Source organism: Panthera tigris, chromosome B4 (genome assembly GCF_018350195.1).
Source record: "Panthera tigris isolate Pti1 chromosome B4, P.tigris_Pti1_mat1.1, whole genome shotgun sequence".
NCBI classification, from domain to species: domain Eukaryota; kingdom Metazoa; phylum Chordata; class Mammalia; order Carnivora; family Felidae; genus Panthera; species Panthera tigris.
Genome location: NC_056666.1, coordinates 133,789,045 through 133,811,135, shown reverse-complemented (window position 1 = coordinate 133,811,135; position 22,091 = coordinate 133,789,045). Strand labels below are relative to the sequence as shown.

General features: G+C 54.6%; 1 protein-coding gene across 5 annotated transcripts; it reads left to right on the top strand.

Moving 5' to 3' along the window:
* Positions 1 to 3,665: 3,665 nt before the first annotated feature.
* Positions 3,666 to 20,704, top strand: CENPM (centromere protein M). 5 transcript variants are annotated; one of them, XM_007079464.3, is made up of 8 exons: positions 3,666 to 3,697; positions 9,412 to 9,505; positions 10,174 to 10,297; positions 10,845 to 10,924; positions 12,217 to 12,309; positions 14,444 to 14,523; positions 15,720 to 15,811; positions 19,876 to 20,704. In XM_007079464.3, exons 3-8 carry the CDS (start codon positions 10,241 to 10,243, stop codon positions 20,014 to 20,016), a joined length of 543 nt encoding a protein of 180 aa, XP_007079526.1. In that variant the 5' UTR covers positions 3,666 to 3,697; positions 9,412 to 9,505; positions 10,174 to 10,240; the 3' UTR covers positions 20,017 to 20,704. The 5 variants fall into 5 exon arrangements, with proteins under 5 accessions (XP_007079526.1, XP_042849329.1, XP_042849327.1 ...); XM_042993393.1 differs by having other exon boundaries at positions 3,682 to 3,844; XM_042993394.1 differs by lacking the exon at positions 3,666 to 3,697 and adding an exon at positions 9,176 to 9,226.
* Positions 20,705 to 22,091: the final 1,387 nt, after the last annotated feature.

Here is a 22,091-nt window from a genome sequence, read left to right as displayed (position 1 = left end):
CCTCCGTCCTCTGTGGTCTCACGCCTCCGCATACCCCGTCACACACGCTCACCGTTGCCAAGTCTGAGTCCAGAGGGGTGGGGCTGAACTGGAAGGAGCAGACACCCCTCCAAATAGGGCCTTTCCCTTGGGTCAGCTTTGAAGCCTGCCATGTGAGGCTGCAGGGAGGTTGCCTCCTCGGGTGGAGCGGGCCGTTGAGTGTCACCGGGGGTTCAGTGGGGAAGTGGGAATCTAGACACTTAGGACAGGCAGGGGCAGCGGCGCCTGGCTCCAGGTGAGGGGCGAGAGTGCTGGGCAGCACAAAGGCACTGGAGGCCAGCAGGGGATAAACCCAGAGCTGGGGAGGGCAGGTGTGGAGAGAACTGGCTTGAGGTGGAAAGCAAGCCCCGGGGCCAGCAGCAGTGACACCTCAAGATACCCAGGTGCCCCTATCTCGCCAGGTGCAGCCAGTGTCCACCCGGGGCACCCAGAAGCTTCTGCTGGGAGGGCCCAGCTCCAGAGGGGTGGCCCGGAGGAGCAGACGTTGTCCTCTCTCTGCCTCAGGGTCTCCAGGCTGGGCGAGGCGGGGGAGGGCGCCCGGTGCCCGACGCCGGTCAGCTCAGACCTCTGGGCCTCCGAAGGCCAAGTTGTCGCGGACCATCAGGGTCTTGCGGAGGTCACGGTCCACCAGGGGGCGCTGCATGCGCCACTTGTGCGCCTCCTGCAGGCCAGGCTCGAAGTAGTAGATGCAGGCGCCGAAGCCCACCAGGATGAGCACGGAGATGACCAGGTACACGGGCACGAACCAGTCCAGGAAGTGCGGCATCGCGGCGGCCTCAGCTGCCGAGACACGGGCGGTGAGTGGTGGCGGAGGCGCCCCTTGGCCCACCTGCCAGCCCGGAGGGAGGCGCGCAGGCTTCGCACAGCCAGGAGGTGTGAGCATCACCTTACAGATGGGACGGCTGAGGCCCAGGAGAGTGGAGGGCAGTGGCTCAGCAGCCTGCCCCCTGCCCCCGCCAAGAACAGAGCTGCACCCATCACAGGGTGGGGTGGGGGGACCAGCTGGCTCCTACCCACCCTTTCAGAAGCTTATATATGACTGAAGGCCAGGCCTGGTTCAATCCCCTCTCAGGCATATGTGCCCTCAGGCAAGTTGCCTAACCTCTCTGGGCCTCAGCATCATTGTCCCCTGTGGAAGGGGACACTAACAGAGCACTCAGTAAAGGACGACATGGGCTATGCCTCCTCCTTGCCACCCCTCCCGGCCCTGACTGTGCGGTCTCAGAGGCTGCTGCTTGCCAAGCCCTCACAGATGAGTGGGTCCCCAGCCACCCGCACATCCTGGCAGGGTGTGGTTTGGTGAACAAACACCCAATCCCCAGGGGATCTCGTTGATATCAACAGGGTCTGCGCAGGCTGTCGAATTCAGGCCCATGCCCAAAATCATAATTATAAGACTGTGGACAGCAAGCACCGGCCCCAAATCCTTGGGCCTTGGGTTTCCACATCTGGAAAGTGGGAATGAAAATAGCACCCACCTAGACCGTATGGCTGTTGTGACAGTTCAGTGGGTTAATTTATGTAAAATACTCAGATTTAGCGCCTGGCACATAATACGTGCTACCTCGTTGTTTGTTCTTGCTCTCTGAGCCTCAGTTTCCCTAACTGTAAAATGGGGATAAGAAATAGGATCCATTTCTTAGGGTCGCTGCGAATGTTCGACAAGATAACGCCTAAAGAGCTTTTAGCACCAGGCTGCATCGGAACCAGCACTCATGTAACATTACCTATTATTTCCAGTGAACCAGTGGCAGGAAAGCAGGAACATGAAGGGCAGCAGGTGCAAGGTGCCTCATAAATGTTACATACACACAGACCCCTTAGAATGACCCAGAGATACCCACATCTGTGCTCTGCCAGCCTCCCCAACCTCATCTCCTGGCCTACCTGGCATCATCTCGAACTGCTTGCCAGCCACCCATGCGCACCTGCGTATCATACAGTCTCTATCTTTCATATGCTTTCATTTTCCCCGGAATCTCCTTTGTTCTGTGTTCAGGTGACAAACTTCTATTCGTACTTCAAAAGCCAGATCACAGACCATCTCTTCCAGAAATGGGATAAAGCAGGACCCATTAACTTACCCTCAAACCCTTCCTAAGGTATATAAAAGGAGTAGGGTGAGAAGCCCCACCTCTGCCTGCCCAGGCAGGGAGAACATTCTTAGAATGTGTTCACAAACCTTATACGGGGCCTGTGGGGTAGGTGTTAATGGCTACATTTTACAGATGAAGAAACTGAGGCCCACACGGGTTCACTAACTTGCCCTGGGTTGCCCAATTGGAAGGGAGCTAAGAGCTGGGCCCTAAACCCCCTGAGATGGCCTGAGGTTTGAGTCCTGTGGGGTGGGTAAAGACCCCTGAGCAGAATGAAATGATCAGAGGTCCCCCATGGCTTCTGAGGGAGGGAAGAGAGGGGACAGATCGAGCGACCTCCAGGACAGTCTAAAGACAAGCCCTAGCTCCTCAGACCTCTGTCTCCAAACTCCAGCTCCTCTTGTCCCATTACTTCCAGGTGGGTCTTCAAGGCGGGCTGTGACCCCGGGGTGGGGGCGGGGGGGAGAGATGCTGCTTCCCAGGGGTAGCCATCCTGGGGCCCGCCCCTGGCCCCCCGGTTCCCGGTGGCTATTCCGAAGCACAATGTCTCAAGGTGCCCTAGTCATGCCCTCCTAACCATCTGCCTTTCTGGAAAGCCAAAGAGTTCAGAATCGCTTGGCGTTGCCTGTGGAGGGGAAGTTGGGAAAGGGGGCTCCCAAGCAGGAAGGCTGCTCCAAACTAACCTGACTGAGGCCAAAAGATTCGTGTCCCACCCTTGGCTGCAGGCAGGACCCCAGTCCCCTTGCAGCTTAAACATGAGAATGAGGAACTTGGGCAGAGTTGTAGCAATTTTGGCTGCAATGGTGTGAATCTGTGGAGCCCAGCTTAGGGCCCCCCAACCTCTCTAGCCCTGCGATAAAAACCATTCTGGGGCAGACTGAGGACCCCTAGACCTTCTGCTAGTTGAGACAAATCACTCACTGGCTTTCTGTGTGACCTTGGGCTACTCCTCACCCTCTCTGGGCTTCAGGGTTTCCCATGCACAGTGACAAGATGGGAGGGGGGGTTTCCAGATGATCTATAAGGAATTTTCCAGCCCCCACTCTAGCCAAAGTCCCATCCAGGACAGGGTGAGGGTCGTAGAGCCCCTCTTTCTGCCCCCCCCAAGGCATTGGCACTACTCGGTGCCCCTTTCCCCCCACCCCCTGCTTGTCCGCAGACCCACCTCACGACCTGCAGATGCCTGTTCCAGGGGCTCTGTGCTGAGCAGCTCAATGTCGGCCTGTGGACTCAGTCGTAGCTGCTGTCCCCAGAGACACTGCCATCTGCAGCGGCCCTGGGTGCTGGAGGCAGAGAAAGGGCGAGGCCACTGCCTCCCGTGGGAGACAGAGCTTCTCAGGCCCAGGACTCTGACGGGGCTGGGAGGGGGCAGTCCTGGGCTGGCAAGGCACACTGGTAGGTCTCCCTGCCCACCAGGAGACACTTCCCTCTGCCCCCGACCCTCAGGATGGCAGGAGGCGGGACGTGTCTCAGCCAATCAGCAGCCTGGCAGAGCGAGGGCTTTATCCTCCGTTGCCCTGGCAACCAGCCTTCTCTTCTGGATCCCTCGCACTGTGCACGTGGTACAGAAATGACAGGGCAGGGTTGGGAGAATTCGGGGAGGAATGGGAACCACCCGGAAGGCTGCTGAGTCCCGTGGTTGCTGAGCCTGGAGAGGAGGGAACCCCAGCTGAGATAAATGGAAGGGTTTGGAGGCTTGCCGTTTATGGGTAGGGAGAGACGAGGGTCCCTGGCAAGCGGGTGGGGACACAGAAGTAATGACGAGTAGAGCCAACAAGGGCCATATGTCATAGAGGAGAGAATCAATTCTGAGACAGGGACTCCGGACACATTGGTCCAATGTGGACACTGCTTCGGTGCTTTATTCATATTAATTCATTTATCCATCTTCCACGGTCACACGGCAAGAAAGTCACAATGCCACAGTCAGAGCCTAGCCTGGCCTTCAGGCCCCCACACAGGTTCTGCCTCACCCAGCCCCCCAGATACCCTGGGCTGGGACAGAGCCTCAGATGGCTGTGACTCCCAGGCACTGAGGACCCCCACACATTACTTCATTCTGCTCTCAGTGGTGCTGAGAGCCCATGTGGGGACGAGGCAGCCTCAGCTCAGAGACGTGATGCTGCTTACCGTCTCCTTCATCTAGGTCATTCAGCTTCTCAGTGACAAAGCTGGGGAGTGGGGGTGGGGTAAGGGGTCCATCCCCCAAGCCTGGGCCCTCCCTCCTGTGCTATGGACAGAGTGTCAGCAAAGTGTCAGGCGCCCAGTGTGCATCCCATAAACAGCAGTGGTTATTGTCTCAGGAGGACAGAGTGGCCCCAGAGGCCAGAGGCTTCAAGGAACCCCCTCCCCAGAGAGTCCGTTCCCAGAAACCTGAGGACAGGCAGGTGGGGAAGGCTGTGGGGGAGATGCCTTCAGGACCCTGGGTCCCCCACCCCACAGACACCCTGCCAGCTCTGGGCCCATCTGGACCCCTGCAAGGGTCGTAGGTCCTCTCCAGCATATATAGGGCAAAGGGAATGAGTTTGAGTTCACAGAGGGATTTGTATTAAGACAAATTACATGGAGTAAAATACAACTCTTTTTTTTTTAATTTCTTAAGTTTATGTATTAATTTTGAGAGAGAGAGTGCATGCGTGCATACGTGCACAATGTGAGCAGGGAAGGGGCAGAGAGAGAGGGAGAGTCCCAAGCGGGCTCCTCGTTCACCCCAGAGCCCAGTTCAGGGCTCCTCAATATGTAATGTTACATGAGTGCTGGTTCCGATGCAGCCTGGTGCTAAACGCTCTTTAGGCGTTATCTTGTCAAACATTCGCAGCGACCTTAAGAAATGGATCCTATTTCTTGTCCCCATTTTACAGTCAGGGAAACTGAGGCTCAGAGAGCAAGAACAAACGACGAGGTAGCACGTATTATGTGCCAGGCGCTAAATCTGAGTACCCACCATGGTGGGTCCATGTAAATGGACTCAAATACAATACGCACTCTTTTGTGTCTGGGCCTGTCCCTCAGCACAACGCTTTTGCTGCTCACCGATGCTGTTCCATTTATCAGTATACCACAACTTGTTGATCTGTTGACCACTGAAGGACATTTGGGTTGTTTCCAGTATGGGACTATTGTGAGCAAAGCCTCCAAAGCGCTTTTCAACAGTTTGGAGTAGGAGAACAGATCGGAGTTGGGCGAGGGAAGACAAAGGGGCACAGAGAAACCAGCCACAGGATTCTTTATTTACACAAAAATCTATGGGAAGCTTGGGGTGCCTGGGTGGCTCAGTTGGTTAAGCGTCCCACTTTGGCTCAGGTCATGATCTCATGGTTCGTGGGTTCAAGCCCAGCATCAGGCTGCTTTGGATCCCCTGTCCCCCTCTCTCTGTCCCTGTCCCACTTGAGAGTGCATGCGCTCTCTCTCTCTCTCAAAAATGAACGAGCATTAAAGATATTTTTTCAGAACTAGGGGAAGCTCAATATGTAATAGAGACAAAGCCTGAGCTGCTTCTGTGAAATGACAGGGTGGGCTTTCTGGATTCTACCCACTCAGCTTCTCCTTGTCCCCTCCAGCATCCCTGAGGTATCTCCGCAGAGTTCCACAGAAGCTGATTTCAGAGACAGTATCCCAGAGAGCGTCTGACGGCCCTGCCAGCTCTGGGTGTTCTGGGGGTTGGGGGGGGGGGGGAGGAATCCCAAGCAGGCTCCACACTGAGCACTGGGATCGTGACCTGAGCCAAAATCAAGATTCAGATGCTCAACTGACTGAGCCACCCACGCACCCCTGGGTGTTCTTGATACAAGAGTTTCCATCCAGGCCTGGGTCTGCCCTTCCTGCCAATCCCCACCCTTCATCACGGTGCGATTCTACTCACGACTATTGTGTATGGCACTGCCCGTGTGACAAGCACCAACTCATCTTAGCACCACAGCCAATAATCACCTCCCCCAGTCAAGTGTAGCCTTGGCTCCCCAGGGACCCTTCACGCCTCTGGGCTCCTCCGCTCCCTGGGGCGGCCCTCACCAACCGTGCTGCTTTGCTTGTTGCTATCTGTCCTTCTACCACGGAAGCAGGGGTGACACCTCTGGTGCCTGGGTCGCTAGTGCCCAGCACCAGCATTGGCCTGAGGCAGGCACACAGCACGTGTTGATTGAATGGGTCTCAGCTCAGCCCCTCCTAGAAAGTGCTGACCGGGGCCAGAATCTCTGTGATACTCTAAGGACCTCAGTCACCTCTGAGACCTCAGTCTCCCCAGTTTCTCCTCATTCCATCCACTTCAGCCACTGGCCTCGTTGCTGCTCCTCAGAAGTGACAAGGGTGCTCCCCGCCCCCCACCCCCCAGGCTCTCAGCACCTGCTTCTCTTTCTGCCCAGAGCCTCTTCTTCAACGTACTGAACTGGCTCCTCTCTCACTAAATTCAGGCATCTGCTTAAATGTCACCTTCTCTCTTTTTTTTAATTAATTTATTTTTTCAGAGAGAGAGAGAGAGAGAGAGAGAGAGCAGGGGAGGGGCAGAGAGAGAAGGAGAGAGAATCCCAAGCAGGCTCCACACTGTCGGTGCAGAGCCCGATGATGTGGGGCTCGAACTCACGAACTGTGAGATCATGACCTGAGCCGAAATCAAGAGTTGGACGCTTAACCGACTGAGCCACCCAGGGGTCCCTCAAACACCACCTTCTTGGGGCCCCCCGAGTGGCTCAGTCGGTTAAGCATTCAACTCTTGGTTTCGGTTCAGGTCATGATCTCACGGTTCGTGCCTTAAAGCCCCACATTGGGCTCTGCGCTGGTGGCACGGAGCCTGCTTAGGATCCTCTCTCTCCCTCTTTCTCCGTCCCTCCTCTGCCTGTCCTCTCTCTCTCTCTCAACATAAATAAATAAATTTTAAAACAAATTTAATAAAACGACAAAGAAAACACATCACCTTCTTCCAGAGGCCTCCCCTGACCTAACATAGCTTCTTCTTGTCGTGTTTCCGTAGTGTAGTGGTTATCACGTTCGCCTCACATAGCTTCTTCTTGTCTGCCCTGTCCTCCAGCCCACCTTACTTTATGTTCAGAGCACTCATTACTCTCAGACTTTTGGCGAGTCTCTTCCACACCCTCTGCCGGGGGAATCAAAGCCCATCTGTGCTGGGCCAGGGACTCCATGAAGTCATTTATTTCCAGCTCTTTCTAAGCAAAATATAGTTTAGTCCGCAGTGAGGATTTAGGTTAGATGGGAATATGCCTCTGTTGTTCTAGGTATCACAGCAGTGAGCACACTGTGTGATCAGGGTCTGACTCCCCCACCCCAGAGTTGATAATGTCTGATTCATCTGTATTCTCAGGGTGGCGCATTGGGTCTGCCCTAGGAAATGATGAAAGGCTCAACGGATGTAAATCAATCCATTCATTCAACAAATAATTACTGAGCGACTACCATGTACCAGGCACTTTTTAAAGGGCTGGACATGCAAAATGACAAAGTCTCTGCTCTCATGTGTCTTATGCTCTAGCTGGAGAGACAGACAGTGAGCAAGTAATTATATAGCTGTTGGGAGAAGCAATCTGCCATGGGCCCTGGAGCATCCCTGCGGGTTCTTGCTGGGTATGGCAAGGCCCTGAAAGCTCTTTGCCCGGGATTGTCTCAGGGTTGTGTTTGCAGCAACCTTGGAGAATGAGGTGACATCTCCCCCAATCCCCGACAAAGAACAGGCCTGCCTACCACTCACTATAAAAGCAGTGAATCTCTAATCCCCGTGTTCCTCCTCTGGGCTGCCGTCCACCAAGTGTATGGGCCTCCATGATGGGTCCTTTGCAGGGCTCGGGGGACATGGGGCACTGGCGCACACAAACATAAAGCCCTAGCTACTGGTTTTACCATGAGTAATGGGAAACATAAGAGACAAATCTTACCCAGGAGTTTCATGTCTTCTGCCAGCATCCATGAAACAGTAATGGACTATTACTAAACAATAATAAACGGTGACAGTTTATTAGTTTGTAAATATTGTAAAATCACACAGGCTGTACAGTTCTTAACTGTATGTGAAGTGGAGATTAGTGCTATTGAGAAAATAGAGCAGAAAAAAGGAAGAGAGGGAATATGGGGGAGACTTGCTATTTTTTTAAAGATAATGGGTTTTTTTTTTTCAGGGCGCCTGGGTGGCTCAGTCGGTTGAGCGTCTGACTGTTGATTTCAGCTCAGGTCATGATCCCAGGGTTGTGGGATCGAGCCCCACATTGGGCTCTGTGTTGCGCATGGAGCCTGCTTAGGATTCTCTCTCTTTTTCTCTGTCCCTCTCCCCTGCTCGAACACACTTTCTCTCTCTCTCTCTCTCTCTCTCTCTCTCTCTCGCTCCCTCTCTCTCGCTCCCTCTCTCTCAAATAAAAATGAAATAAAGATAATGGGGTTTTTTTGTAATTATTATTTTTTTATGTACACCCCTGAACTCACAACCCCAAGATCAACAGGGGCATGCTCTACCAACTGAGCCAACCAGGCTCCCCGAGACTTGCTATTTTTTTTTTTAATATTTATTTATTTTGGGGGCACCTGGGTGGCTCAGTCGGTTGGGCGTTCAACTTCGGCTCAGGTCATGATCTCGTGGTCCGTGAGTTCGAGCCCCGCATCGGGCTCTGGGCTGACAGCTCAGAGCCTGGAGCCTGTTTTGGATTCTGTGTCTCCCTCTCTCTCTGACCCTCCCCTGCTCATGCTCTGTCTCTCTCTGTCTCAAAAATAAATAAATGTTAACAAGAATTTTTAAATAAACATTTATTTATTTTTGAGAGAGAGAGAAAGGCAGAGCAACAGCAGGGGAGGGGCAGAGAGAGAAGGAGACACAGAATCCAAAGCAGGCTCCAGGCTCCAAGCTGTCAGCAAAGAGCCTGACGTGGGGCTCGAACTCACAAACCATGAGATTATGACCTGAGCCAAAGTCGGATGCTTAACCGACCACCCAGGCACCCCACTGAGACTTGCTATTTTACATAGGGTTGTTAAGAATGGCCTCTCTGCTAAAGTAGCCTTGGAGCAGAAACATGGAGGAAGTGAGGAGACGAGCCAAGCGACTATGGGGGAGAAGAACTTTTCAGCCACAGGGAGCCTCAGGGACAAGGCAGGAGGTGGGAGGATACTTGGAATAATTTGAAGAACAGCCTAGTGGCCCATGTGGCTAGAGGAGTGTAAGAGGGAGAAGAGCAGAAGATGGGTCAGGGAGATTGTCAGGGACCAGAACACATAGAGCTTCACAGTCCATGTAAGCCGTTCGGGAACTATTGGTGGGTTTTGATCAGGTTCTGTTTTATAGGGATGACTCAGATTGCTGTGTGGAGAAGAACCGGTAGCCCTCGGGACCAGAGTGGAAGCAGGGAGCCAGTGAGAAGGTTGTTACAATAGTCCAGGTGAGAGATGACAGTGGCTTGTCCTAGCGGTGGTAGTGGAGGCGGTGAGAAGTGGTCAGCTTCTGGATGCATTTTAAGACTAGAACTCGCAGGCTGGCTTATGGGTTGGATGTGGGGGATGAGGAAGAGGAGCCAAGAATGACCTCAAGGTTTTGTTCTGAGCAGCTGCATGGATGAAGTCAAATGAGATGGGGAAGAAGAAATGAGAGGGGCAGGTTGGGAAGGAATCAAGAGTATGATGAAATGGGGTGCCTGGGTGGCTCAGTCCATTAAGCCTCGGACTCTTGATTTCAGCTCGGGTCATGATCTCATGGGACATGAGATTGAGCCCCGAGTCAGAGCCTGCTTGGATTTCTCTCTCTCTCTCTCTCTCTCTCTGGCCCTCCCCCATCATGCGCCCCCTCTCAAAATAAAGAACCATGAAAAAAAAAAAAAAAAAAAGAGCATGATGATTGAGCCGTAGTGAACAAAAATGAACAAATGAATCACTGAACACCTTCTTTCTCTGAGGCAAGGCCTGTCCCATTGACAGCACTTTAAGAGCCTGGGGGTCGGAGCTGGAACGCCCCCATCAAAAAAGGGGGTGTGGATTCCTTTAAGAGAGTTACGCCCTACCACGCGAAGCCCCGCCCAACTATGGTCACGCGACCCTCTGTCTTGCACTTAAGGGCGGGCCTCCGGCATTTTGAAAGATCCGCGCGCACTTCCAGAGCTGCGTTTCACCCGCCGACTGGGATGTCGGTGTTGCGGCCGCTGGACAAGCAGCCTGGCCTGAACACGGCCACCATCTTGGTAGGCGTCAGCTGCTCCGCTTCCCCTCACCGCCTTTCCTCTTTGGCGGGGCCTCCACCGTCTGTCTGGTCCTCTGGGCTCTCTGAGGTTCTGATGCGCGCTTTTCGGGCTGGGGTGTGGTGGGCGGGAGGGCCGCATTCTGAACCAATCGGGGTAGCCGCCCTCTGAGTCTGAAGGACGCCCCCACCAATAGGTGCGCGGAGGGCTCTTTTCCGGTTTCTGATTGGTGGGGCGGCTGGGCGGGCTGGGACCCGGGAAGCTGTGTTCGGCGCCGGACGGGTAATGGTTTTCCCAGCGTGTCTTGGGTCAGGCCGTCCGAGGCAGAGTCTGGGGCAGTTAAGAAGCGCTGTGCAGACAGTACTGGAGCGGGTGCATTCTGGGCCCTCAACTGGGGCCTGGCGGAACCCTCTCTCGGCAAACGGGGTCCTGCGCGTGGGAGCGGAAATCCTGGGAGTCGAGCGGTCTTGGGTCTGTGGCCTGATCCCCAGGCCCTCCAGCGGGACTGCTGTGCCCAGACATCAGTAGGTCGCCTTCTCTCCCTGGACAGCTGGTGGGCACGGAAGATGCTCTTTTGCAGCAGCTGGCCGATTCGATGCTCAAGGAGGACTGCGCCTCGGAGCTGAGGGTGTAAGTAGCTGAGGCTGGGGCGGGGGGGGGGGGTTCCCATCGCTCTGCCGTGGCTGAACTGCAGCCTGCTCTTGTAGGCGGGCAGAGGAGCTGCCAGAGAGGCGGGCGCAGGTAGGGCCAGCCCCTCAAGGCGTGATCTGCCTCCAGCTAAGATACCCTCCATCACTCTCTCACACATGTGTTCTGTGTTCCTCTAGCACTTGTCATCATAAGAAATTTCCTTGTTCGCCTGTTTATTTGTTTCCAGCCTGCCACCCCCGTGGACCCCAGGGTCAGCTCCTTGAGGTCAGGGGCTTTGATTTTTGTTCACTAGTGAATCCCCAGTGCTTTGAGCAGGACTTGGCACAGAGTAGTGTTCAGTTACCCCCCTAATTTGGAGAAAAGATGACTAAGCAATTAGGTTTTGTTTTTCTTTTTCTAACTGATGGAGAGTAGAAATAGCTGCTGGTGGGAAGCAAGGGACTGAATACATGTGGGTGTCATTGCCCTTCATAGATAAGCTCCAAGGGTCCGTATGGAAGGAGCATGACCCCACTCTAAAGGGTGCTCCTCCGTGGGAACTTGAAACACCCCTTACTAGGAGAATAAACCCCGTTACAGCACTTTAAAGAATCTCCAATGAGGGAACAAGTTCAGGCGAGAGTGATGAAGGTGACTTACCCAAGGTCACATAGCTGGTAATTGGCAGACCTGAGATTTGAGCCGACTTCCATTGCCCTCCAAGGGGCTTCAGTCTTAACCCCTAGTCTTCACAATCTAACGCCCCTCTTCTGGGTCTCATCTCCCTCCCAGCACACAGTGTAGCTGGCTCGCCCCATGCTATCTATAGCCCCAAATCCCTCTTGCCAAGGCAGTTCCCAACTTTGAGGCAGAAGGAGTCAGACAGAAGTCATCTAGAAAGGACCGGCTCTGCCCTGCCCCTATGCTTGCCTGAGGAGTCTTGCCCACAAAAGCATCAGGGGCATAGGGGAGGAGCCCTTGACACCTTCTTACCCTAGGAAGGTCAGTATGTGAATGGTCACTGTGATGTGGGTACATATATCTTTAGTCTTGCAGTTTTTTTTAAACGTTTGTTTATTTTTGAGAGACAGAGAGAAAGCACGAGTGGGGGAGGATCAGAGAGAGAGGGAGACACAGAACCTGAGGCAGGCTCCGGGCTCTGAGCTGTCAGCACAGAGCCCGACACGGGGCTCAAACTCATAGACCGTGAGATCATGACCTGAGACCAAGTCGGACGCTTAACTGACTGAGCCACCCAGGTGCCCCTAGTCTTGCAATTTCTTGTTTTTCAGCCACCTGGCAAGGTCCCTCCCTCTGCCCTCCAGTGTGGATCGGCCCCGAATTGACTTGATCGTGTTTGTGGTCAACCTTCATAGCAAATACAGGTGAGATCCAGAGAATGGGTACCTTCAGGACTCTGGTAGACCTGGGATGGTGACCTCACCTATGCCAGGAAGCAGAAGACACAGGGAGAGGCTGCCTGGGGTTACCCCAGAGGATGAGGATGGGGAGCCAGTGGCAAGTGTATGATATTTTAAAGACACGGATAGGGGCACCTGGGTGGCTCAATCGGTTAAGCATCTGACTCTTGGTTTCAGCTCAGATCATGATCTCATGGTTTGTGAGTTCAAGCCCTGCATCGGCCTCTGTGCTGACATCATGGCGCCTGCTTGAGATTCTCTCTCCCTCCCTCTCTGTCTCTCTCAAAAATAAATTAAAAAAATAAACATTAAAAAAAAAAAAAAAAGACTGGTAAACCCCAACAGTGCCATCAGTCATTGAGCTAATGTTTTCTGTAGCCTTCTCTGTATCCCTGATGGCAGGCACAGACAGGAATGAAACAGACCCCTGTCCCCAAGGTGTTCCCAGCCCCCTGGGGGAGGAAGCTGGACTCTTGAACACAGAGCTGTAGTAGCTGGCATAGGTACTATAAAAGAAGGATGCATTGGGCTATGAGAGCCCCAACAAGGCCTGTGACTCTCAGGACATAGGGCAGGGTAGACTTTCTGCTGGAGGTGACCAGGTTGAGGTACCGAGGTAAAACTGGGAGTGAGCAGAAGGTTCCAGGTGAAGGGCTAATGTAAAAGGTAGGAGGAGCATAATGTGTGCACGGGACTGTAAGGCTGGTCCAGGGTCAGGGGCCCAATGTAGCAGCCAGGGAGGCGTGAGCGGGTGGTGATGCTTGGGGCCCAGCCTGGCCCTCCCCGTGGTGCTGGCAACCTGGGGACAAGACTGCAGCCAACGTGGGGAGCGCAGGAGAAGGTTCGCTCTCTCCCTCTGGGGGCGATGGCTGACTGAGGGGAGGCAGGACGCAGCATCCAGCACAGAAACCAAGGCACACGCCTAGTCGTGTGGTGTGTGTTAAGTGAAGGCTGTAGTGGAGACACCTGGAACCAGGGACAGGTCGATACCAGCTGCAGCCAGCAGCAGGATCAAGTCCAGACCCGCTGCCTGGCCAGCTGGAACAGACGAGCAGTGACTTGGGCCCACGGTGGGGCAGAGAAAGGGCCGAGATCTGCCATGATTGCCAGGGGTCCTGACTCAGCAGATCTGTTCTTTGGGTGGGACCCATCGCTTCACCAAAACTGACTGGGTGTTTGGGGAGATCCTGCTCTATAGTCAGACTTAGGGGCCGAGAGCCATCCTTTACTGTTTGCCTTAGGCCTTGCTTGTTCAGGCTGAAACCTTGGCCTGGGTCACCTGACTAAGATGGCTTTTTGACCAGGAGATGACAGATTTCTTTATCATTCCTTGGACACCAGTGAATGAAACCCTTGGCCCAGAAGGTTAAAGGGCCCTTTTCCTGGAGGAAAAGAGTGTTTTCACATACTTGATGGAACTGTAAGTATCTAACCTTATTAGAGAGCAATATGGCAATACCTAGGTACATTTATTTATATATTTATTTGCCTACCTATTTATTAAGTTTATTTATTTTGAGAGAGAGCACGAGCAGGGGAGGGAGAGAGAGAGAATCCCAAGCAGGCTCCACACTGTCAGCACAGAGTCCAATGTGAAGCTCGAACCCATAAACCACGAGATCATGACCTGAGCTGAAACCAAGAGTCGGACACTCGACTGACTGAGGCACCTGGCGCCCACCTAGGTACATTTTAAAAAGACACAGAGCTGTGACGCAGCCATTCTACATCTAGCATCGGTCCCACAGAAACATTTGTCTGCATGTGTGAGAATATATATAAAGGAAAAATTCATACGCAAGAGGAATTCCACCCCAAACTGTCAGCAGCGGTTACCTCGGGGATGTTAAGATAGAAGGGTGGTGCCGGAGAGGAGACTTCCTTTTTACAGAACACCTCCATATTCACTATCGGCTTGTTGTACGGGCTTGAGTCATTTTGTAACTAAAAATACTCCAACAAAATGAAAGATGAAGTATTCCTCTAGGGGTGTTTCCTCTTACCCTCGTCTCCTTCTTTGGCCTCTCTGGGTTGAGGAACGCAGCCCTCCACCTTCTCTGTGGTAAGGTTTGGCCTGTGGTTCGTTTTCTCGCGCCAGCCTCCGGAACGTGGAGGAATCCCTGCGCCATGTGGACGCCACCTTCTTTCTGGGGAAGGCAGCCTTCCTTGCCACCGGCGGTAAGTGCATCCTCCCCCACCCCCCACCGCGGGCGCTGTGTGGCCGGCACTGCGGTGGGGGACTTCTTACTGAGGCCACCCAAGGGACCAAAGAACGTGAGCTTTGGAATCTGACCTGTTGGCGGTGTCTCGGAAAGTGAATCTGAGCAGATCGTTCTGCTGAGATAATTGCTAAGAGTTGCCTGGTGGTTCCCTGTGGCTTTCAGAGGAAAAGCCACGGTCGGTCCTGTAAAGGCACAAGTTTGGCCTTCCACCTTCCTGTCTAGTCTCGTCTCCTGTTCCTGTCCCCTTCTTTGGTTCAGCTTCTCCTTCTCTGAGCAAGGCCTGCCGTTCCTGAGAGACTTTGTAACACTAACGGCGGAAATAGCAATAACTGACCTTTATTGAGCGCTCACTGCGCACCAGACACTGTTCTAAAAGTGCTTCGTTTCTGGATCACTTAATCTCCACTACAAACAACGCTCTGAGGTACATATTGTTAGCTTGGTTTTAGAGCTGAGGAAACTGGAGCCTTGAGGTGAACCAGCTTGTCCAAGGCCCACAACTAAAAAGTGGTAGTGCCAATAGTCATCCCTATATGGTCCTATTCCAGAGCCCATGCCCTTCGTGATTCTATCATAGAGCTTCTCCTGGATGCTTTTTTCTTCTTTGTCTAGCTAACCCCTATTTCCTGTCCCCTCGGAGACACCTCCCTGACCAGCCCTGCAGTCTGGGCCCCGAGGTGTCCATCCCAGGCATGCTTCTGTCGTATAGACTCCCCACCCTTCCACCTACACCGATGGCGTGTCTGAGCTGCCCTCCTCCACCCAGCTGACCTGCAGAGTCCTTGGGGGGAGGGCCTGGCACAGATAATGCTCAATGAGCATTGATGGATAAATGAATGCTGGGTCATTTCTATATATTAATTCACCGAATCTCTATAGTAACTCAGTGGAGTGGGGGCTGTTACCATCCTCCTCTTCTAGATGAGGAAACTCACGTTTTTACAGAGCACTCTCTCCAAGCCCTTTCAGCTTTATTTTCTAATTTAATGATCTTGGCTGCCCCAAAAAGAAGGTTGAACAGGACTGTCCCCTCACTGACTAGTAAGCAGCTGAGGCCCAGAGAGAGGTAGTGAATGACTTCGCCCAGTGCTTCCTGGATGACTGCCACGAAGGTAGGGGTGACAGCCTGTAGCACTCACGGCTTCTTTGCAGCTGGGCGAGAGAGTCACTGCAGTGTCCACCGAAACACGGTCGTGAAGCTGGCCCACACCTACCGAAGTCCTCTGTTCTTCTGTGACCTGGAGGTAAGGACAGTAATCGAGGGGGTGCAGGGAAAGGGCAGTCAGCACAGTAGTTGTGTCGAGAATGCTCTTGGAGAGTCAAGTGCCCGAGTGAGGAGGTCCTGATGTGGAGACACAAGATCCTAATTTGGATCTTGGCTTCTCTGCTCACTGGCTGGACCTTGGGTAGGTCTGTCACCCTAAGCGTTGGGGCGCACAGATTAAAGTAGGGCGACAGTATGCATTCAGCCTGAGTGCCTCTTTCATGCCGAGTGCAGTCACTTGTTGCCTTCTCTTCTTTTGCTTCGTTTTCTCTCATAACTAAGTTTTATGTGTGTCATGTGGGTCCTTGTTAATATCTCACTCTCCCGCTGGGCTGCAAGGGCTGTGAGGCCAGGCGTCTTGTCTGTTTCATTAACCAGTGCCCCCTCATGCCCGTCCACAGTCAGAATGCCCCTGTTCCCCTTACTCCCCTGGACCCCAGACCTTGTCTAGTCCCAGCCTGGGGCAGGGCATCCAGCAGGCAGCAGGGAAGACGGGTGGGTGGGTGAGTAGAGGGTTGGAGGGACCCGTAGGGTGTCCGTTCTGTCCCAACTCACTTCTGTTGGTGTTTCTCATAGGGTGAGTCTAATTATAAGCGTCTCAGAGCAGATTTCTATTTTGCTGATATACTTCGCTCTCCAGCCTCGCTTTCTGGAACATGAATCCTGACGTTTTGCTAAAAGTACTCAGCAGCTGTCCCCCTCTGGGAGGCTTGCTGAGGGCTCCCGGGACCTGGGCCACCCCACCCACGTCGCAGGCCTGCTTGGTTTTAGAGTGTGTTTATTGGTTTTGAAGTTCATTTCTGCTGTGTTCTTGGTCTTGCACCTATCCCCAAAGGTAAAGTGATATAATGCAGAGAGAACTGAGTCAGCACACTGTCCCTTACCACCACCCAGACCAGGGATTCTTATTCATGGGTCTGTGGACCCCTCTGGCCTGAGGGTAGAATTCAGGGGATCGGTGAACTTGTATGAGAGAAAAAAAAAAAATACTTTTTTTCCCATTAAACTAAGTGAAATTTGGCGGTACGAATACAGGCAAGAGATGTCAGTCTTAGCAGTATTTGCCTGGGGCTGTTACCAGCAGAAAGGGCAGATATTTCCATCTCATAAGAGGATGGGGCAGATCTCCTTGTTCAATGCATCCATGAAGATGCACATACCCCTTGGTCACAAATTCGTTTTTCATGCTTGATGACTATTTTAGTCAGCACTCTGACCTCACAGGACGCTGAGGCCTAGGGCACACGCGAAGTGCCCGCCCTTCCAGACTTTCCCCACAACATACCCCAGAAACCCAAGACTTCGAGAGGAGAGGCAACTCGCTCAGTCATACAGCTAGTAAGTTAAGCGGTAGAGCCAACAGGATTTGCACGCTGCTGTCTCTTTTCCTTCTTAGGCTGCTAACTGTGGCTTTGAACAGTCACTTCCCCCACGCAGCCTGCGTCTTCCTATCTCTAAAGGGGAATCATCATCTTTGCCCCACAGCTCAGGTACTTTAAACCTTAGGCGGTTCTGGCTGAGAGGCCCCCCAGCCTGGCGCCGTGTGGTGTAGTTCTCTTTGTGGTCAGTAGGTGGCAGGCCGTACCAGGTATGGTACGCTCTCAAGGAAAAGGCCTGCGTCCGCCCGTCTAGTTCCAGCCGTAGCAGCTGGCCTGCTGGCAACGCGAACCTGGCATTCCCTCACATGAAGCACCCGGTGGTTGGACAGCCCTCACTCCTCGTACCTGTGCTGTCCTTTTTATTTATTTATTTGTATTTAGTTAATTTTTTTGAGAGAGAGAAGGGGTGGGTACAAGTGAGCGAGGGGCAGAGAGAGAAAACGGGGCTCACCCGAAGTAGTGCTTGAGCTCACCCGCGGGGAGTGGGAGAGGTTCGAACTCATGAACCGTGAGATCATGACCTGAGCCCAAATCCGATGCTTAACTGACTGAGCCACACAGGCACCCCCTGTGTTGTCCTTTTTGGGGCGCAGTCCTCCACATATCTGAGTTCGAGCTTCGCCATGTTTTAAGGTCTTGGCACGGTAGGAATTATCAGCCCCCTTTTACACGTGAAGAAACACATTCACGGAGCTGTGGGATTGGCCCAGTGAATTCATCTCCTAGCTCTGCTCTCCTAGCTCTGCTCTCCTAGCTCTGCCAGTGGGGCCCCGCGCTGCTCCCTGAGCACACGAATGAGTCAGGCATGGAACCTGCCCTCCCAGAACCCGGTGAGGCAGAGACTTCTACCCCCAGCGGTTAGACCCAGCAGTCATGGTGTAGGCATGAAGGAAGTGCAGAGACCTGGTGGCCTGGCATGGGAAGAAGCCGTTCCTTCCTGTAGGTGACAGGAGCCATCTGATGTAGTCAGGCTTGGGTTTGGGGGCCGCACCTCTGGAGTGTCGTGTGCGGATTGGAGGAGGCTTGGCCGGAGCTGAGGCTTGGGGTCGAGGCTGCTGCAGGAGGCCAGCCGGGGAGCCTGAGTGAGAGCGGCAGCAGCAGCTGGGAGGCCTCTTTCTGAGACCAAGGCCACGGAAGTCAGAGTAAGGATTTAGTCAACAGATATTTTTAGGTACTTACAGTGTGCCAAGCACTGTTCTGGGCCCGAGGGATGCATAGAGCAAAACAGTAAAAAAGGGGGGAAAAAAAATCTCAGCTCTGTCGTAGCAGAGGAAACATGTAAAGAAGTAAAATGCGTGGGGCACCTGGGTGGCTCAGTCATTTAAGCATCCGACTCTTGGTTTCGGCTCAGGGCATGATCTCACGGTTCGTGAGTTTGAGCCCCACATCGGACTCTGCACTGAGCACGGAGACTGTTTGGGATTTTCTCTCTCCCTCTCTCTCTGCTCCTCCCCCAGTCATGCTGTCTCTGTCTCTCTCAAATAAATAAACTTTAAAAAAAGGACCAAAAAAAAAAAAAGTAAAACGCGTTAGAAAATGAGGACGTGACGGTCAAGAGGTGGTAAAGCAGTAAGGTTTAGTGTCAGTGGCCGGGGGTGACTGTTAAAGAGATCTGTGAAGGCGGTAGGGAGGCAAGCCGGGGAGACTCCTGGTGGAGGAGCACGTGGGGCCAGAGGAGTGTGGAGACTTGCCTGGTGGGTCCAGGGTCCCCCAGGGAGGGCTCCCTGGAGATGCGTCAGAGTGACAGTGGGGCCAGAGCCGGGGGGCCTCATGGGTCTTAGTAAAGGCAGTGGCTTTCACTCTGAGTAAAACTGGAGCCACAGGGAGGGGTGTGGGGGCAGGGAGGGGTGTGGCCTGACATGGGTTTTACTTATTTTTATTTTCCACTTACGTGATGTGGGTTTAAATGGATCCCTCAGATGTGGCACGGAGGAGGGGGCAGCCTGTGAGGCCAGAGGAGAGGCCAGGGGAGTGTGGGGTCCCGGGGGCAGGTAGAAAAGCATCCCAGGGACGGGGCGTGGCTGTGGCAGGGTCTGCTGAGAGGGCACTCAGGGAGAAGGACAGCTGCCTCTGGATTTGGAAAGAGGAGTCGCAAGTGACAAAGGCGGAAGCAAGAGCAGGAGGGCCGAGGGTGCCCAGTCCCTAGTTTGGGCGACTGGTTGGACGCTCATGTCCCCTTCCCCGGTCAAAGCAGGAGCAGAGGGAGGACGAGCTGGTCCTGCGGCGCCAGCCCCGTTTGGCGGGGGAGGGCGGCTCAGCATCGTTCTTCCTTCACCAGGCACTGATTCCCTGGTGCCAGGCCCTGGAACAGAGTCACCCGCCCTACGTGACCCCACCCCACAGCGCCTCTGGGCCCCTGCCTTCAAAAGCAGGGACTCTTTGTTGATGGCACCTCCCTGTCCCCCTGAGGGCCACTGCCTGTCGGCCCCCCTTTTCCATCCCTCAGCTCCCAGGTAAGGAGCCTTCGGGGCCTCTGCCTCCTGGGCACTGCCTGGAACTAGCCCGGATCCAGATCCCTGTTCTGCGGCCACTAGACGGTTTACCCAACTTCGCCAACCTTGCCTGCTAAGCCCCATATCTTGGCTTCCAGCCCCTTCTGGCAGGCCGTGCGGCAGGACCGGTTGCCCCCGACCCGCCTCCCCCATCCTCTCTTCTCCCCCGGCAGATGGAAGGCTTTCGGGCCACCATGGCACAGCGCCTGGTACGCATGCTGCAGATCTGCGCTGGCCACGTGCCCGGTGTCTCAGCCCTGAACCTGCTGTCCCTGCTGAGGAGCTCTGAGACCCTGGCCCCAGAGGACCTGTAAGGGCTGCTGGCCCCCGAGCCGCCGCTCCCCCCGCCTGGTGACTGGTAGACTTCCGCTGTCGCTGAAGACCGGGTCGCGGCTTGGCGGGCCCTGGCTCAGCAGTCAGATGCCCGCACGACCCAACTCGTCCCAACTCGTCCGCGCTCCAGCGGGGAGCCCAGCTGGCGGGCCTGCAGCTCCTTCCCTCCCGCAGAGCCCGTGTCTTCACCCACCTGCCCGGATACATCGCCACTTCAGGCTCCATTTGAACAAAGCGTCCACGGCTCAAAACGATTCAGAAAACCGCTGGCCTCCTCCATCACCTTGATTTTGCAGATGAGGACACGGACTCGGAACAGTGAGGAGGGCCGGGCAGAGGGGGCATTGCACTCTGTGACCCAATCCGACCCACATCCTGGCCTTGCCGTTCTTCAGGAACCTGGTGTTGCCGTTTGGAGCCTGTTTCCCCGGGTGCGGAGTGGAGGTCGTCCTGCTGACCTTGTTGTGAGGACTGAGTGAAGTGACCGAGGGGACAAGGCTGTGGTTGTATTTCTCCCTCCACTTGTTGTGTGCTCTAGGTATTTCATAATCCGTTGTATCAAGGTGCCAGCCAAGTGCTCAGGGAACAGTAACCATTGTTTGAAATCACACAGAACTGGGTTCAAAAGCTGGTGCAAAGCCAGGAATTAAACCGTTTGTGAACTCCTAAGTTGTGGAGAATTATGGGCTGGCTCCCCGCTCGGCAGTGAGAGGTTGTGCCTTGACCGTGGCTCCTCTTCTCCTTTGGGTCTAGTTAGAATTTGCCAAAGTGCCAGGGTCGGAATCCAGAAATGCTGTCAGCCAGGTCAGGGCTCCTGCCGCTCCTCGGTGGCCAGCTGGGCACACAGGAGTTTGGGGGCAAACAGGGGTTGGTGGACGAGACCTCAGGAGGAGAGCCAGGTCTGGGCTCCCTTGGACCGTGCCGGCTCCCCCCACCCCTACCCTGCTTGTCTGTGCTGGGGCCTCCTCGTGCCCCAGCCTGGCACCCCAGGCAGGGCCGGCACTGCCACAGCCCCAGCCCGTGCTCTTTGCGAGATTGGGCCGACTTGAAACTCATGGCGGGCGTCTTGAGGACAGGGCCTGCCCTTCTTTCCATGGGCTTCTGCCAGAGCTTGACCCAGCACCGCACCCCTAGTGCTCAGTAGGGTTTGGCGGCCAAACACCGGGCCGATTTGAGGCCACCCCGTGGGCCCCCCTGAGAACGTCAGCTGCGCAGATTCGGGTCAGGGTCCCCAGTGTCCCCAACACAGCAGGGCACCACACGCTCCAGTCTCCTCGCGCCGCTGCTCCTGTGACCCCCAGCAGATCTGTGAGGTGGACCATGTTTCCCTACTTCAGCTGACAAAGCACTGCTGTCACCAGAGGCGTGTCCTTGTCACACAGCCGTTAGGGCAGCCGACCTCCGGCCCCACCTTCTTTTTCCTTCCACTTGTTTTCTTACGTGCCTAATGGTTGAACAAAGGTTTGGGCACTTCTGGGCAGGCCCGGACTGGCAACACAGAAGTGGACGCACAGGCCTCATGCCCGAGACAGCAGCTATCGGGAAGGGCAGGCTCTTAGGGAGCCACTCGCTTGGGGCGGGGTCCGCACCTCAGGACAGGACTGCGAGGTGCCAAGGTGGCCATTAGCACAGGGGCAGACCTGCTGGAGGAGGGGGCGGGGAGCAGGGCAGGCGCGCTGCCCGTGCCAGGACAGTCACGGCTTCAAGCACGGGGCTCACAACACGCCCGCGGCCCGCTCGAGGGGCTCCTCAGCGTCGGGGAAGGCAGGCCAGCTTCTGTGCTGAGGTGGACGCATCCAGGGTTGAAGGAAGAGGCCAAGGTGAGAGGTAAAAGTGGTTGTTGATCTCAGAGGAGATGGGCAGGATCGGCAGAGGTCCAGGGAAAGCCAGCCTTCTTGGTAGCCTGGGCCATAAAGGGTGGGGTTTTGCAGGGCAGCGTGGGGAGCAGGTGGAGGGCGGGCAGGTCTTTGGGAGCTAATGGAGCATGGTATCCAAGCAGGGGAGGAAGGCAGTGTGGATACAGCCTGCCTGCCTCTGCTGAGCATGTCCCTTATCG